Below are 19,822 nucleotides of genomic sequence, written 5' to 3' on the forward strand. Positions count from 1 at the left end.
TGAGGATAAGATAATAAAACCGAAACGGGGATGATCGGCAGAATTTTGTACTCATTCAGTGATCACTTTTAGATTTGTTACTTACTTTTCGGCAGTGCAACCCGAACATATATTCTGACAAAAAATTCACTTTACTTTGTTAACATCATAACTTGCAAGATAAATAGTTATAGTAAATAGTGCCATTTTCGGAAAATTCCCGACTGATCGTTTAAATTTGAGTCGAGTGTTATAACACTCAAACAAAAAACAATGATATGAAATATTACTGAACTTTCTGAGGGATTTTTCGATATAAATCACGAAAACTTCAAGTTCGGGTTGCATCTGCATAAATCTAACGACCTATCATCAACAACATAGGGCTGACTCGCATTTGCTCTACTTGTACCACCAGATTAACTATCGAGTAACGCCATTCGGCCAAACGCTGAAGCCAAAACCCTTTTTTCTGCCGATCTAACCACCGCTACTACAGTACACTATCAACATACATAAACTAACTTTTTCAACGTGCAACACTTTCCAATATCAATAATAATAATTGAAAACAGCGAGGGAGCATCCTATAGTGGCTACTCTACGAAAAATTCTCGAATAGAACAGAAGTTGAGAAAACTCGACATTGATGATATTCAAGTCTATGGGTTTGTGCGGAAGGAATATAGTTCTTTTCATTTCTAGTGAGGAAATGAATGGAATTGGAGTGATTGAATCGGAGAGATAGTGAGTGGTCGAGTTTCCTTAAGTTCTTATACTTATATAGAGCAAGAAAGACTCCACATTACAACACCCAAACTTAGTCGGAGACTAAGGAAATAACCAATAATAGGTATCAATTATAATGGATTTGTACTTCAATAAGATAAAAAGGAATGGCTGATATGGTGGCATATATATCAGAGTGCTACACCATTGGAGCCATGATGCAAAAGCAAGGGATAACCATCCAACCATGACCACAAAACGACACCAAACCATCCAACAAACTTCTATACCTAATATGTTCAAGGAGATATACAACTTTCAACTGGACCAGCCTGAATCCTAACTTAATATCGAATGCCTCAGGCCTTAACTCTATCCTTAAAATTTAATTTCAAATAGTTTGTTTTTCTTGATTTTATATAAAAATTTATCACTTGTTATATTCGTACCTCTAAAATTTTGATCACACTCTTCAGAACGCCTCGTAATTCAATCAATGGTAGAAATTCAATGTTGAGCCACATTATAAAAATAGAAAAATGTCGAAAATAAGACGAGGCGTTCCTTTTCAGATTCTTACTCTACGTTAGCCAATTGTACAAAAATATATCATCACAAAATTGTAAAATGCCATCACTTGTTTGCTCCTACCTAAAATGTGTACAAAACATCTGTGCCTAACAGGCATGACTTTGGATCAGATCACAACGTCTCTCAGTAAAACTTCCAAATTTCTGACTCTAGCTTCCCACGACTTCAACCCCCCTCTTACCCCCATCATGGTTGGTGGTGGAGACTAAAAACAGTTACCACATAAGCGAAAATACACACATCATATCAATACATTATATGTTATTATCTACTTGCAGCGAAGCTATCGACTAACACTACAATCTACTCGTTAAATTAAGGTGGTGTGGTACGACCCTTACCCTGATTATGCCTTTAAATATTGTGAATCGACAGCCTTATCGAAAAGAAGCCCAAGATCGCTAGGGCGCGATATGAGAATTCAGTGACTCCTATCGATTTAGTATGAATTGTATTTGAATAGCAATTCTCTTCAATCTGCCAACTTTTCATGCTTAAAAACGTACACAGCTTGAAGAATGTAGATAATTTCAAGGAATCCGTTTTTTTGTTTGAATACAGTTTTTATTTATTCGGGAATATCGTCGATGAAGCCACTCGCTTTACTTTTTCGAATTTTTCAATTGTTTTTCGTGTAAATGGGGGACGGCTAAACAAACCGATATGAGGACACACTAGACTGCATTTCAACTAGAAACTGAATGACATTCAACAATGATGTATGATTGTGTGTGAAGCCTTAACTATTAAAAACAGTCTTTATTTCGTGATTAGATTCAGTATTTCTTCATTGTGCTACCTGCTGAGCAACTGTCTTATTTTACTCTTCAAAATAGATTGGTACCTTTTCCTTAAGCGGTACCTTCAGGTACCTCTTGAGGCAGAAGAGGTTAATTTTGTAGGAGATCGAATCTGACATTTGATAGATACTTATTGTGATGAATAAATTTCGAAGCAGCAAAGCAACACAAGGAAGTAATACGGAAGTAACTCGCCATGAGAATGATGAGGTGATTTTGAGGTGAATATCATACAGTTTCCTTCAAGTCTGCTCATCCATTTTGGATTACATCTTTCATTTGGAATGAGTCGAGCTCTGGCAGCCACCTTTTGGTCCTCGCACCAGCTGGGGTGCCCACGCCTCTTTTAAAGACTACACCTAGATTCGTAACTTTATGTTCATACAATCAAGTATAAAAACTACTATATATGTCCTAAACTTACGAGTACTCGACACTAAGATTATTGTTATATTCATACAATGCAATCGTTCTCGAAATGATCAATTTATTTTGGGTTCTCATACGCTCAAAAACATTATATTTACAATTTTTTCGAAGCCTTTCACTAGGTTTCAATATTGAAACAATGATTTCTTAATTTTAGGCCTTAACTTGAGAGACGATAGGGGTCGTCTTGATCACTTAAATGGTTTTCGGAGAATGGAAGAAAATTTTCGACTATCACAATTGCATATTTTTCAATTTCTGGATAGAACTATTGATTGATATTTAATTGGTTATTTTTTTTAAAGGTCATAAGTTTGTTAGATAATGGACGGATTCTACTGTAAATTTCGTTCACTTTCATCATTTACATCAGTTTCTAATCTGAACAGATATTATGAAACCAAGAAAATTCAGTTTGGGGCAATGAGAGACCTTAAACTATTGCAGAATTCAATTTTTCAAGATAGAGAATAAAATTGATTTTAGCATGAAGTGGTAATCAAAATAACTGCTCTTCCTAAAAATTCTTGAGTCACTATTTTCATTTGGTTTCAGGTTATGGTTCTGAGCGTTTCTGTGTGGAAAAACTGTGAATGATAGTCTGAGGACAACAAAAATGTTTGATTGATCTGGCTGATATAACTTATTACATAATATATGATACTAGTTTTAAGTGATTTAACTTCGAAGGTTCCACTGAAAATTTTCTACCATCCGCCATTTTATGTCAACGATTTACAAGAAGTTCCAATTTGAAACATGCGTTTCAATATACGAGCATAAGACTATGGTAGGGGTAGCACAAGCAGGTGAATATTATAGTTCTTGTGGGTGTTAAGAATGCAAAACAAGCATTACTCTAAAGGGGGGGACACAATACTAGGATATCTAAGGGCTACTATACATAAAGAGCCACTAATCTTTGAAGCACACTCGTCCACGCGTACAAAAACAAGTCGGTCAAGTTTGTAGGTTTATAAATGACCTTAGTGCTTTCTCAGAAATCTCAGTTTATAATAATTTCTTTAGAACATCTACTCATGATGGCTCATATACAAGGTTTTTATTAGGGTGAAATGATTATTATATTCAACAGTAACATTTTAGACATCGAATAATTTTCAGAGTACTAGATAAACAACTTTATAATTAAAAAAGTGTGTTTTTATATGAGAGTTGGGTTTAAATAAATCTCGAGATATCTAAGAAACAAAAGTCACAGTCACACCACAATCATCTTGTACTATTATTTTGATATATTTTTGGTTAATATTCATCCACCTTCTCCTGAATGGTATACTATGGAGCAGATGGAGTCTATTGAAAACCCTCAAAAACTGTACAATTCTCAATGAAACAAGGAATAGTCTTGAACTTGAGACTGTATATCAACGATCGTGTCGAAAATTCCTGAGTAAGATTATTCAACGGCTATACCATGAGATTAAATCCTGAGTTGTTTTCGTCAACTTTGTTTCTGAGAGAGCATCAAGGCGCCTTGATTTAAACTTTGGCTAACCGGAGATAGGAATTAGTTTATTATTACCCTCAACAATTGGTTAAATGTATTTATTATTATTCATTATCATATAAAATTTGCAAAAGTAACGAACCGTTTGTACTTGAAGCAATTTCCTAAATCCGCCTTAAGGTCTGTTTTACTGATCTGAAAAAGAGGTATTTGTTTTGAGGTATTTTGCAAATAGATCTGAGCGCGGTTGAGTTTTTTGTACGTTATTTTCTGGAAGGCTTACTGAATGCGGCAGCGAATGTTTGGGGGACGGTTGTTAAACGTTAAGAACTTTTTGGCACAATGAAATATGTCGTCGACCACTATCGATAGAAGTCAAATGATACTCAATATGAGTAATTATTGCTTTCATAATTTTTATTGCTTTTTGTTCGCTATGTTTTCTCATATATTATCTTTCAATAATACAACAATGACATGTTTATTTTCAGAACTGAATAGTTGGTTAAAAATTTTAACCAGCAGTTTTTCGATGAATTCAAGGATTGTTGATTAACCTTTTTAAGTTCTTTCTAGGGAACTATACCTACTTTAAAATTCTCAGTCGGAATTCTATCGAAGAATTAAAGAAAAAAAATACAACCGCCCCCACTGATTGGCAGTGCTACTCGCAGGGAGACCGACAATTCTTTTCAACTCGATTCTCGCATTAGATGTTGAAGAATTTCAACGGTATAAAAACAACACACTCACGCCCTGATGACGACTGATCCTAAACGTTGGACGTCGTCTTATGTCACACCTATCACTAGTTATTGGGACACAGCAAATATAATTTATCGATAGATATTACTAAGTTCATAATGTATAATCATTTTTCAAAATTCATCAATATGTCTCACAGACCACGGAACCAAACAGTAAACATGCATCAGTCCAATGCAAATAATATACCAATGAAAAAATTGAAAAAGTGTATTAATTTCTTTTCTTCCTTAGCACTAGGGTGCATATAATAAACATTGTGAAATGAATTTGATCTAACTTAACATAATATAATCACATTTCCATATATTAAATATTTTGTCTCAAGACTTAGAGTTAAATTTACTAAAAGCTAACGAACGAATAATAATGAAACTAATAACACAACGAATTTATATTAAGCATGTGTTGAAACCAACTTCTCACAATTCCCCCAGAAGACCATAATGTATAAGTGTCGTTACTTCGTTGAATTTAAACTCTAATGGAAACATCTTTCGATACCTAATTGAAGCAACATGATTTGACTGTCCGGTTAAATTGAGATACAACAATATAAAAAGAAGTTACTTTCAACGAACATGCGAATTTAAAAATGCAACAACATAATAACAAATGAAACTAAATGCGGTGAGATTTACCATTACCGCCTACGGAATTATGCGCGTGCGCCTTGGTCTACCGCGACCTCGTGAGCTGTATATGGCAAAACTCATCCAGACGCATTCCTGCCAACTCCCGCCAAAGGAGCCCCAGATCCAGATCTAGCGGATCTGGAGAGGGTGATGGTGGTGCCATCTGAGGTGCCTTGGCGGGGGCAATGGGCTATGGCCACCTAGAGAAAGGACGCACGGAGTTCTGGATGAAGCAGTACTGGAGAGACTTGACGAAATGCGTATCCAGCGTGCGACAGTGAGGGCAGGGAACCATGTGGCTGTAGTCGCTGAAGTAGTTGAGGCGTTGAGCTGGATGTAGCACGGGTTTAAAGCATGAGTTGCACTGAAAAAGAATTGATTTCATGTTAATTTAGGGAGTTTGATAAAATCATTGACTAGCAAGACAAAAACATTGCAAATTTTAGACTATGGTTTGTTATTTCCTATATCTTATAAAATATTCAAATCATTGAAACACAAGGATTCCATCAATTAAATAACAAAAATACTCCAATGTACGATATAGAGGTATGATAAACCAACGGCTTAACCACTCTGCCACGGATGATTATGATAATTCCACCCAGTTGGTTCCTATTATATTCAGGGTGATTCACCATGATGGCGTATTAAACGTTTATGTAAAACTTATCATGAGTTTGTGCTGAAAATTTGAATTTCAGGGTTTGAGATAATGATTTTTCACGCTAAAATATTTTCAGATCGCCACAACTTCCGGTTATACCGGAAAAAGAATACTTCTTCCTTATTTCAAATGGCACACCGAGATATTCATTGAACCATTAGATAACTTTTTCGATGACCATTTCAGGAATTTGCCATACCTTGGGTAAAAACTCAACGATTCATGAGTTAATGGGATTCTTATGAAAAAAAAGGTGAAAAAAAAAGGCGACGAGATATCAAATTTTTTTAAATATTTTTGCAGAAAAAGTTTTTTCGAAAAAACCTTGATCATTGTCGATTCTGCAAATAAGTTGTATTATCAACTTTTTTGGACGAAAAATGTACAGGGTGTTCATCAGAAGATTATGAACATAAACAACTCAAATTCATCAAAACTCAAGATTTGCAAATTAGAACTAATATTTTCTATTATTTCAGTCGATTTTACGTATAAATAGAGTAGGGATTACTCAAGCAAACCCTATACCTTGACTGAATATTTAAAGAGTTATAGAGGAGGAAATTTAAATATGAAAAAACTGCAATTTCTAACTGTGTGGAGTAATCTGTGACACAGAAAGAAACTGAAATTCTATGTTTCGATAACTAAATTTTGATATTTCAAGAATTGTAATGAATTATTCGTAATTGAAAATTGTATTGGTTTATGTATTTCCTAACAATCCCAGCGAAAAATTTGTATGAAATGAAATATAAGATTTTAGTTTCTTTCTGTGTTTTTCGGAAGTTCAACAGACAACTCCAAACAGGAATTGCGGTTTTTCCTCATTTAAAGTTCTTCCTCGATAACTCTCAAGTATTCATTTCAGGTATAGGGATTGCTTGAGCAACCCCCACTATTTTTGTACGTAGAATCCACTAAAATGATTCGTTGGACCTTTTTGGACCACCTAGTATGTTTACGCGTATAATATGGTAGTGATTTTCTAGACTAATCCAAAAAAAATTTCGACTGAAATCGTTATACTTATATTTGTTTTTACTTAATCGAGACAAACCATACTATAAAATTTCCATATGAAAACATTTGCGAACAACTCTGATAATGCACGAAATTCAGATCATCCAGTTCTATTGGAACTTCGATAAACATTCATATTTATTATACTGCCAAATTATGCATTTCACTGCTTTCATCCAAACTCCACATCAGACTTTTGAAAATTTCCCAAACCGAATAACAAGTCTACTATCAAATATTCAGCAACGAATAACCAAATATCGAGAAGCATATATCTGTATTTTCAATCTAGTTACAAAGAGTCCCGAATGGCAAAAATGTCTTCCAATCGATCAGTCAAGTCGTGGAGGCACTCGTTTTGCCATTGAATGTAAGATGAAGTGGGGAACTTTATCGCGAAAATATCTGAGAAACATCCAAGATTAGATTTGCAATGATCGATGTCAAATGCCAATACCAAACAGTGAATACGTTTTCCCATATGGTGCTTTCCATCTGAAACGGGACTTTCGCAAATATCGCTCTTACTGTGCTTCGCAGAGGAAATCGACAATTTTCTCCGTATTCATTTGTCAATTTATAAGTCTGCCACCTTTCACTTCCTCAAACAAGTACGAAATTGAAAACTCTATATACGTATGTTTTAGGAACTATTTTTGGGAGCACCATCCACCAGTCCTGAGAAAAGCTAACGGAAATTGCCATAGTATACATATTGGAAAATTGCATTTCTTCGCGAATATACCGGGTGCATCTGAATCGAAGCAAAAAATGTTTAGAATCAAAAAGAATGTTTCAAATATTGATTGATTTTATACAGGGTGAGTCTTTGACTTGTACATATATTTTAACCCAAGATTCCTGAGGTCAAAAGAAACACTTTTTTCCTTTACCATTTTTTCCGATTCGGCCCGGTTAAAAAGATACAGGCTGTTGAAAATCGTTAAAAAAATGTGATTTTCGGCTATATCTCGTAAATGGTTCTATCGAAGGAAATGATTTTTGAAATATAGCTTTTTTTTGATGTGATACATCTTCTCCGAACACCAGATTCCATACACATTCTTCTGTTTCTTTGTTATGAACATAACATACCATAAAAATACCAGAAATTCGAAGAAACCAACTCTTAATAGTAATTTGAACGTTCATTGAAGAATATTTGGCTAATTTGAAAAATAAAAGTATTCTTCATATTTTCTCGTACAAAGCGCCGTTTTCGAATAACTTGATCTTAAAAAAAAAAAATTATCTGTGAAATTAAAAAAATTGGGTACTTTGGCTGAATGCAACTCTGTTCTATTGTGGAAAAAAAAACCACAGAAATGAATATTTACTATGAAGTCATGTCTCAGATTTAAGAATTGAAGTACTAGCCAACTTAGTTTGAAATTTGATAGAAATTAGATGACAGTTATTCTATTTCCACCTTTAAAAGTGGAAATAGAATTGCCAAGTTCCACTCTTCTTTCAACTTGGAAGGAAAATTTTGTTTCAGTTATTTAATTTTGAAATTTCCTCATAAGGCGGATGAAGACCTTCTGAAAGCAAAAGCCGGCACAGTTCCAGAAAAAATATCACTATGATGATTTTCATTCAATATTATCACATGATAAAAACTCAAAATTAGAATATCTAATCAAATCTGAATTAAATATTTTGTGGAGCGAAGGTGCTATGAGCAATAATCTTGAAAAAAAACACCCTGTTTCTCGAAAACAAGGCATTTGTTGGCCCGACTTTATTTCATTTTATGAGAACTCGATGCTGTAAAATAGAAAACCTATTTGGAAGTTTTATATGTTGGTCACAAACTGATAAATTCGTTCTTCAACTCATTATCGTTAATTTACCGCGGTATCTGATTGATCTTATCTGATTAATTATGATGTAGCCTACTTTTTGGACACTACTGATGTTGAAATGATATTCAAAAACTATGCATCAGTTTTGCCTTGATATAATAATTTGGTTTTGTATCAATGAGCCAAACAAGTACCGACATTGATGAACAACTACGAAGTGACGGTAAACCAACTTACTTTGATACGTTCTGTACAACAGGGCATAGCTGCAAAAATATCATAGGAATACATGGTCCCTAGAACTAAGGATGAACCATCCCATCGATTGTTACAGAATCTGCAGCAAATCTGTCTTCCTGGATTTCCCTCCAAACATCCCATACAGACACATGTCAAAAACTGTGTTCGTCCCTCTACTTTCACCTGGAAAGAAAAAGGATTCATTTGCTTTTTCCATTTTTCTGAAATTTGCAATATTCTGAAACAGTGGCACAACCAGTATTTTGGTTTGGTAGGACTGAACTGAAACACGAATACGAAATATTAACAAATTATTCTTCAATGTCTGGGAATGAGCATTGGAAAAAATTTAAATATTTGGCTTTGCCAGTGTTTTACAGTATAATATGTTTGAGAAACTCACCTCAATACAGGATTTTGAATGTTGTCGCGGACTCAAAAAGAATGTGCCATCTACCAGAGGATACCTATCGAAAACTAGCAGATATTCCTCGCAGAGGACACATTGGACCTTGGATCGATTATGTGATGCTAGAGTGGATAAAATGAAGCAACGTGTATCATCGTTTCCATGGTTGCCCTCATCTTCCGTCTGAAACAATTGAAACTCAATTTAATAAAATATGAAGAGGTAAATAATGGAAAATAAAAACATAAGCATGTATCAGTATTCAATTGAACCCTTTTGGAATGGTTCAAGAAAAAAACTGTGGCAATGAATGTGTAATAATGCTAAATTTTTATGGATTCTTTAATGCGTCAACATGAATAATCATGCCAAATTTTTTTCAAACTTGGTGAAATGAGCACCGAAGATGGCGAACGCAGTGGACGCCCAAAAGAGGCTGTCACCGATGAAAAAATCAAAAAAGGTCACAAAATAATTTTGAATGACCGTAAAGTGAAGTTGATCGAGATAGCAGACATTGTGAAGATATCATCTGAACGTGTACATCATATCATTCACGAATTTTTGTACATGAGAAAGCTGTGTGCAAAATGGGTGCCGCGCGAGCTCACAGTCGATCAAAAGCAACAACGTGTTAATGATTCTGAGCAGTGTTTGAAGCTGTTTAAGTGCAATAAACCTGAATTTTTGCGTCGATTCATGACAATGGAAAACATGGCTCCATCAATTAATTCCGGAGGCCAATCCATAGTCAGCTGAGTGGACTGCACACGATGAACCGAATGCAAAGCGAGGAAAAACACAACAGTCAGTTGGCAAGGTTATGGCATCAGTATTCTGGGATGAGCAAGGTATAATATTCATTGATTACCTCCAAAAGGGCCAGACCATCAACAGCGATTATTATATAGCATTATTGGATCCTTTACGGATTAAATTGTTAAAAAACGGCCCCATTAGAATTATATACAGGGTGGCCATTTGAAAACGAAACAGACGAGATTACAGACGAAATAAAGTTTTTCGATAGAAATGCTCGGACAGGTCGATTTCTGTTTCGAGGGGGACAACTTAAGATGTAGGTTACGGACGCATAGCGCTTCAACCCTTGCTGCTACAACCCCCACCCCCAATTTTTGAATAGGGAAGATGGGATTAGTTCTCGAAATATTCATGCGTTAGTTAGTTAGGAAGGAAGCCACAGTCATGGTTGTTTTGAAGCTCAAAATGTCGATTTTTCACAAAACACTACAAGTGCCATAAAAACACCACTTCATTTTCAAATACTTAGTTAAGAATATTTCGAGAACTAATACATAAAATGAAAAAACAATTACTGTGCTGAAATCAGTATAAAAATACCTTTCAAATGAGGTATCACTCACCCCATCTTCCCTATTCAAAATTTGGGGGTGAGGGTTGTAGTAGCAAGGGTTGAAGCGCTATGCGTCCGTAACCTACATCTTAAGTTGTCCCCCTCGGAACAGAAATCGACCTGTCCGAGCATTTCTATCGAAAAACTTTATTTCGTTTGTAATCTCGTCTGTTTCGTTTTCAAACGGCCACCCTGTATAGCATTATTGGATCCTTTATAGGATTAAATCGTTAAAAAACTGAATATAACAACTTCCCCTATAATCCTGGAATTCCTTGATAAAAATAAAGTCTATTGAAATGGTTATCACTTGTGAATCTCCTTTTTAAGATCATCACAGAAATGTTTCTGCTGAGCTTTGCGGGACACTGAGGACACAGAATTTTAATTGTACTTGGGAAATGACATCTGCAAAAAGGGTCGTTTGTGGTTATCCTTCACCGATCCTTTGATCTTGGCGCAAAACCTACAACATCACGTGAAGGGGAGGGGGGTTGATGTTTATCCAATATGATATTAGGGAATCCTTAAATATTTACTTTCTGGGTCATGAAAACATCCCTCAGGAGCTGAACATTGGGTTCATTTGTGTACGGAGAGCTGTTATTACTTCCGTAAAGGAGCACCTCGTCTCACCTCGAATGTGGGACGAACATCAGAGGGGTGGGTTTTCCGGTTTACTTACTGAATGAAATCACGGGGCGAGTTTCTTATTATGGCACCTGGGGTCTCCTTTGAATGGGAGTGGGTATTCGAATCATCGTTTCCTACGAATATAAAAGAGATCCAGCTGACCGATATTCACAATATATCTTTAGTACTCGTGTGGGAATGGACCTTAAAACAATTTTTGTCATGGTAAGCAAGTCGAATAAAATAACCAATAAAACAGAAGTCAAATTTTCAATGATGATTAATGTAATGATTATTATGAATTCAACTTTTTCAGAAAAATTTGGCGAAGATTATATCCATAACCACTTTCGAAATTATTCAATTCGAACTCAACGAATTGATTTTTTCGAGATAATTCATTTTTCACTCTTATTTTTCAGCCTGGAGATAGCTAAAAGATCCTTTTCTCTGATTTGATTTAACACATGCTGAAAATCAGTGAAACTGTTTGCAAAAATAGATCTAGATACACTACACTTATTCACACTATTGATATAATTTCCACTTGAATTTTTGTTTTTTTTTTTTTAATTTTGACTAAATCTGGAACACGCTTTTATACTTGTTTTCGGAATACCTTTCCAGTAATATTTCACTACACTTATTCACACTATTGAACTATTGATATTGATGAATTTTTGTTTTTTTTCCAATTTTGACTAAACCTAGGACACGCCTTCTTACTAGTTTTTGGAATAGCTCTCTTTTACGAGTAATATAATTCACTATAATATGTAAACTATTCAGGAAACGAATTCACATGAAAAAAAAAGATTATTTATTGAAACTTATAATTTAATTCATGTGTACGTATTTTTCAAGCCCAATCTTTGATCTGAATTTATTTTAGCTTTTATCTATTAATATCCTAACTACTGTCCGTAATAGAGTTCTTAATCTTGATTTCTTCAATTATGTCTAACTAATTTTCTATTAAGAAATCGTCAGATGTGATGAATTGATTTATGTAGGATCAGATTGGGTACTTTTTTAATTCGGTTCACCTAGCCAGAATTAAACCTGAAGGTTTCCTGATAGCGCCATCTGAAGATGGCGCTATCAGGACGAAATTCGTCAACAGGCTTGAGATTGCTTTTCTGTTCACACACCCAAAATTTCAACTTGGTCGTATCCGAATTCTCTGAAATATTAGACTTTCTTTTTCGAAATTCGTCTCGAATTTTCCATGGTTCTGACGATGCAATCATTCCAAAAATCAAGAAAAAAAGAATTATTTCATGTTTTCTTATACCTGAAAAAAGACCGACAAATCCAAATGACAGAAGAGGAAATAGATACAAAAAACACGACTTCAGGGATAATAGGTAATATCAAAATGGGCAATTACATCTGAGAAAAATACAGGAATGAGCATGAAAAAGTTAAAAACAATAAACCATTACCACAGAGCCATTTCAGTATTAGCCAAAAAAGGAGTTAATTGAGAAAAATTAATTGAAGGTTATTAAAATTATAGGTTAAGAGGAGCAGATTATGTTTGCCTATATCCGGACTTCACCTTCTCTCATATTTATTACTATACCTGTGATTATCATGTAACAGTTTATTGATGTGAGAATAAAGACAACCATTAATATTAATTACAAATCATTTGAGTGCATACTTCTAAAAAAATAAAACCATATTTACAACTAGAAGTAGAACATCCTTCAAAACTTATTCATACATCTGCGGCCAATCAAATTTCTAAAAAAATAGAATTTGGATCAGATCATTTTTCAGACTGAATTATTGAAATAGAGACGAATAGTCTCCAAATAATGATCTGCAATAACTGTTATTTTCAATAACATGAAAATTAATTCAAAAATCGACATGGTTTAATTTATTATTACAAAACCTGGTTTTTCCAGAATTTTGTTGTTTTATTGTACACCTCAAACATTATCATATTTAAGTTTTAGACTAAATTTCTCGTGGACTAGCTAAATTGAACACCACTCGAGATGAAATTTAAGCAGTTCTAATTATACAGGGTGAGTCGGGAGCAACGGGCCAAACTCCAGGAGCGTATTGTACACGTAAAAAAATTCAAAAAAACTAATATATTTTCATAGGATTCTCATTTGTTTTCGAGATACAGGGTGTTGAAGTTTGAATACATTTTTTGTAATGATTATACGAGTTTATCGAATCTTTATGAATCATTGCTACAGATCGGAAAAATAACTAGAAAAACTAATATTGAATTTATTCACCACAGCTTACTACCTGCAATTTTCATGACAAGTTGGATTGTTCTGAGGATTTCGAGATAATCGTTCAAAAAATTTTTCTCGAAATCGGTAGCAGATACGATAAAACTACAAGAGAACATAAAGTTTAGTATATCAACAAAGATTCTGTTTACATTTCTTCAAATTAACAGTGGCTCACCAAAAAAAAAAGTTCTGGAGGAAAACAATGGATAGCGTTCCAGAGAAAATATCACCCTGTAGATTTGCTATCGAAATTGGCATGTCACATGGTGTAAACTATCAATGATAATATTCATGCCAAATTTCAGTTGAATATCTTGTGAAGTGTAGATACTATAAGAGAAAAACTTGAAAAAAATTCTAACTTTAACTTCATCTCGAACAAATGAGAATCGTAATAGAACATATGAGTTTTTTGAATTATTTTCACGTATACAATAAGCTCCTGGAGTTTTGCATAGTTCCTCCCGACTCAATCTGTATATCTAGTGATATTATATCAGATAAGCCATTGATTCCATACTATTGAAAAAAAGGCCTATTTCATCTTGTAAAATACACAATCAACGTTCACGAAGTGGTCGTAAATCGAAGCATTGAAATATCAGGGTGCAAACAAGACTCATCCTCTGGTCAGATCTCATTCTATTTTAATCTCAGGATTGATGGAGTCTGAAACCCCGCTTACGTTAAGTTGGCCGCCCTGGAAGCGTGAGATATAAATCATGGATCTTTTCAGCCTCCAACGGTCTCCGGCAACCCCTATCGCATTCCGAGATTGTAAAAAAGGGAGTGGAGGTTCCTTTATATGATTTCGTAACCCTTGTACCATTCAAACCTATTCGTGGAGCAATCCATTTAACTCCTGTACATTTTCAAATTGACTCTGTAAACATTGATGCATAGCGAGTTTTCAGTCCTTTCAGACGGCTCTTCAAAAGACGAGGATGCCTTTGTCGATGCTTTTTGCGGAAAAAAATTGGTATATTTCCGAACTATTAGGGAACATCAATGCGTGGATCTCGGATAGTGTGAAATTGGCAATCATTCAAATACGTTGAGAGGTCCGGTTTCATCCAATATTGGTCCGCTGATAGAATTCGTTCGATATTTAAATGATTATGCAGTTATTTTAGCAATTACATGACGTCAGCGATCAAAGGAAAATGTCGTTGCCAGTCAAAATAGTTCTTTTACTGCTCACAAAAATTACTTTGGGATTTTATTTCGAACGCTACATTATATTCTAGTATATTAATTATAATTCATTCATATTCTTTTGGAATTAATACTTCAAATAAACCTGAGTCTAGTAGATGAACATCTAATCGAAAACAATCATTATAAATGCGCACTATCGGAGTAAGTACATCGGTAACATATTAAAGGATTGGCAATACAAACTCTGATTTTGTGTGTGTGGTAGTTTTCCAGGTGGTCACAGTTGGTATCTCGGATTCGTCATCGATGACGTCATGCCAGTGGTGAAATAAATATACAATATGTCTGTTCATTGCGATTGCATGAGTTTGAAAATCATACAAATAAAAGATATTTATTGATAGTTATTCCTAGAAAACATAAAATTTCAGTAATTTTATATCGTATAAAAATTTTGATTATTTCTGACTTATGGATTATCATTAATATGAAAGTTGAAATCTCGTTGAGTGCTTAGTGAAAAAATGTGTTGTCTTCATTCAAAGAATACATTGCCAACAAGGGTGGCATTACATAAGGGGTTCTCCAATAAGAGGTTTCATTTTGAAAAAACAAACGAGTAGATTGCTACAGTATAATATTCTCTTCATGAAATTTTTCATGGCCAATTCACACATTTGTGACTGTATATTCTCGATAACTTCAAGAATTTCATCTTCACCTAATCTTTCATGTGGCTCTGAAGAATAAAGTCTGAAAGGACACTTTTCTTGTAAAATTATGATTGTTTCGTTGCTTGTGTGACACGTAGCACCGTCTTGTTGAATATCATCGTCCACACTAGTATCTTCTAACTCCGGCCATATTTTCCTTTTGTTGAAATGAACGAGCGCTCAAAAGGTGCTAACTGTATGTTAGTGCATTCCTCAATTTTTGAACAAGTTCTTTCAAGCTTTCATCAGTATAAATCGACATGATTTTTCTGTGAGCTCATTCCCAACCAACGAAGATAAATCAAATCGGAATTAGGCTAATCGACACTTATTATCGGACTGCACCGTTTTGCGCTCAGATTCAACAACAAAAAGAGCCAAAAAAGCGTGAATCCCCAGTCTAGAAGGCTGTCCCATATCATTCATCGACAAAACAAAAACTAGTCCGGGCATAAAAAGTATTAATGGCATCGAAAGCAAAGTTTGGTGGCCATTAGACACTGACCAGAACCCAGATTGGGGGCGGGACTAACAGGCGATGTGGCAAGAAGCGGCAGACATCAAAGGAAAAAATATCGGAAGCAAAAAGAAACCACTAAAGGGGAACGACGTTGTCAATATGAGAAATTGGTTTGTATCCGATATCATTTGTCAACAGTGGGGATGATTATTGATGGACGGCGGTTGTGTAAACATCTCCAGGATCTCGTAAATAGGATCATCGATAGAGGCCCGATGAAAAAAGACCTTTCGAAAATTGGATTCCAGTTGATTGGTCGAAAATGTGAAATGGTCATAAATATTTCCAAATGTAGTGGAAAGGATTTCACGCAGCGGTTTGTTCGATCCTGTTATCTCACGAACTTTTTAGCATATTCGAAAGTGCATCTTAAAGTATTTGCGAAAAAATTTTTTTTTCAATTTGATTCCTTGATTTTCATTCTTTGAAATTACAGGATGAAATAAGAATGTGTTATAGGCAACTAACTCTTATATTGGATACTAACCTTCACTGAAAATTTCAAGCTTATAGTCTTCTCGTTCGGGAGTTAGCGTATTTACGGACGGGCAAACAAAATGGAATTTGCCGTGAGTTAGCCGAACCTATCGTTTGAGATCAAAATTCGAAAAATATATATTCTATTGTAAATATATAGTGTAACGAAATCGAAGAGCGATTTTTTCAGCAAAAGAGCGCTCAAAAATTGTTAGGTCCCAATGAGAAATGAAGCATTACAAATAGTTTTCAGTATTTATTTCAAATCGCATTGATAACGATGATAAATTCCCATAAAAAATACAATTAAAATGAATTTATTGCCGATTTAGTTTTGTGTTCAATTAATCAAATGCATTAAACATTCATGACACTGGCGGTAGGTAAATATGAATCATTGATATAAATGAATTTTTGTACAACACACAATATTTTTAGGTATTAAAAATAGTAATAACCTGCATTTTCGACCATTCAAACGTAAAAAATGGAGGTTATAAATAAAAAGCTTTCATGTTTCAGTTTGAACAGTTGGAAAAATATATATTCACCTTTTTTGATTGTGTATATGTGCGCTCAAACGAATTATAAATTGAACATTTATAGAATTACGATAGGATGTCCACGATGAAATTCTTTGAGAACGTGAAATATTTGTAGGATCAATCTCATTTTATATTCAGTTGTCAAAAAACTTGGTGCAGAATCAGAAGATTTTTTGGAATGCCAACAAGTCATTTGAAAAATGACAGATGAAAGAAATATATAAAGGGTGAGCATATTCTCCTGTTTTGACAAAATAACTTCACCAACAATATTAGCTATTTATAGGAACTAGAAGATTTTCGAGAGAAGTCAAACGAAAATTCATATTACTCGAGTTGTATACCTAGATAATTTTTTAAATCCTTTGGTGTACATTTTTTTTTTAAATCCTGAGGTAGTCTAGTTCGGAAACTTAGAAGTCATTAAAAGAGTGAGTATTGAGATAAAATCTTTTGAAACAAGTTGCAGAATGGGCTTCTATTCCAACACGGATGAGAAGTTTTCAAACGCATGAGTGATGGAATTGCCTTCTGCAACGAGTATTAGACGATATTTTCTCTATTTCAGTCAAGTTTTGTGAAACATTGTGGAGATTCAATGAAAAATTCAGAGTATATATCCTAGTGACTTTTGTATTGTATCTTGGCGGTTGGTGTGATTGGAAATTGAATATGAATCGTACGTTTCGAATTTTGAAAAAATGTATAATTATGCAATTAATTCGAGAATTATGTCAGACGAAATCGATTTCACACCACCAGAATCAAGAGGAATTGAGATTAAAGTTGCAAATTATTTTACTATATCGAAACTATATTATATTGACAATTGAAGTGTGTTGGATATTTGATAGGATCGGAAGTCAGTGTAGATAATCACAAAGCGAAAAATATAACTGAAAACAATGCTGTAATGAGTTCATTACAGCACTGTTTTTTAGTATTGTAATAAACTCATTAGGATACTGAAATAGAGATAATTAAAAAAAAAAATATATTGAAATGTCACAAAATGGCGAATGCGCGCATTTGATTCGTACCATAGACGTAGGATAATAAGTCTATGATTCGTACCGTCGAATTCAAGTTTCATCAGCAAATTCTAAGCCGTCGGTGGCTGTATTACGATCTGCAATCAATTCCGTCGGAACTTTCAGGTATCCAAGAATTCAATAACTCTTCCTACAATATAGAATTGGGACCCAATCAAAATCGATCTATCCAACGGGCGTTTCATATTTTTACGAGCCATCCGGGAGCTCAGATATTACGAAACGTAAAACTCTTTATTGAGGAGCCGTTTCCAAATCCATTCCGTAATTTTCGTCTGATGCCGGCGAACGAAGAATCACCTCCATAGAGGGCGGGGGAGGTTGTCAGACTCCGAGAGGATCCGGCTCCGGATATCGAAACACTGACAATCGGAAATTTCTTGTATCGAGAGACCAAGGGGCATTCTTGCCAATTTTGACGTGGGCCTGATTGATAAATAAATGGATGAACCCTAATAACCTCATGAAGTGATTTCTTTGAGGGGCGGTGTAGAATCAATATCTGGGGCTTTTACGACGTCGTCTCGTTCATCATGGATTAGTGAGCAGATTTATTGGAAGATAAGTGAGCGAAGGCAACGGATCATGTAACGGAGGTTTCGATCATGGACGCAACTGATATAGACAGGAATGAAACGAGATATGATTACGTGGGGGATCACATTCAACCGACACTCGCAACAGATGGTCCAATATTGGGGGTACTTGATTATCTAACACTATTGGTTTATTAGTTTCCATAATGAACTTACGATTAGCCCTTTAGAAATTTTGACAGTTGATATGCAGAATTAGGAAAGCATTGAAAATAAGCACTGATGGCTTTTTATCTAAATTTTGGCTCGGAGAATGTGACAATCGGTTGACATAAATCAGAAAGAATCCAAGCTGGAAAGCTTACACTCTTCTTGAGAAATTCATCAATTCAAAAATTATGATGTTATATAACTATGCTAAGACAATAAGCAGTATGATGTTCACTGATATGATAATAGATAATCAGGTTTTGTAAGCTCACAAAAAAAGGAATATACATTCATATACTTAAATTGATTCTCATAAATTTTCGGCTCTAGGAGGCTACAAGAAATTAATTCCTGATGAACAAATTGCTCATTATAGTAACTCAAAATTTTTTAATATATTTGAATAGACAAGATTTATACAAAAATCTCGTCTGTTGGTCAGTTCTCAAAGACAATTGAGCACATCAGTCAAGCGTGTGTGAATGAGAAAGCAGTAAAAGTGAATAATATATAAAAAAACTGATCGAATCCGTTACAAAAAAAGCAATATTACACAAATAATAATGAGGATTCCAGAAAAATCAATGGATAGTCCAGTTGACGAATTGATGAGGATATAAATAAAAGTTGAATATAACGAAACGTACAACAGCCGTTGTTCTGGGCTTGCGAAATCTTAGACAAAATATGGCACTGGCACTAATGATTAAATTATAAAATGAAGAAATTCCTGATAAAGCTGGTGGAAATATCTGGGAATCAAAAAATTGAGAGTTCAAATAAAGGGAACGAAGTT

General features: G+C 34.5%; 1 protein-coding gene across 5 annotated transcripts in view; it reads right to left on the reverse strand.

Moving 5' to 3' along the window:
* Positions 1-4,958: 4,958 nt before the first annotated feature.
* The window catches only part of LOC123676731 (headcase protein), a 173,177-nt gene continuing 158,313 nt past the window's right edge, over positions 4,959-19,822 (reverse strand). For 4 of the 5 annotated variants that reach the window (XM_045612892.1, XM_045612893.1, XM_045612894.1 and 1 more), the window contains 3 exons: positions 9,538-9,726; positions 9,132-9,317; positions 4,959-5,763 (listed from right to left, as the gene is read on the reverse strand). In XM_045612892.1, the coding sequence (XP_045468848.1) occupies positions 5,590-5,763; positions 9,132-9,317; positions 9,538-9,726 (549 nt within the window). In that variant the 3' untranslated portion in view covers positions 4,959-5,589. Of the gene's footprint in view, positions 5,764-9,131; positions 9,318-9,537; positions 9,727-19,822 lie in introns of those variants that run through there. The other variant, XM_045612897.1, reaches the window with a different exon arrangement.

The sequence above is a fragment of the Harmonia axyridis genome, chromosome 3 (assembly GCF_914767665.1).
Source record: "Harmonia axyridis chromosome 3, icHarAxyr1.1, whole genome shotgun sequence".
In the NCBI taxonomy this organism is placed as follows: Eukaryota; Metazoa; Arthropoda; class Insecta; order Coleoptera; family Coccinellidae; genus Harmonia; species Harmonia axyridis.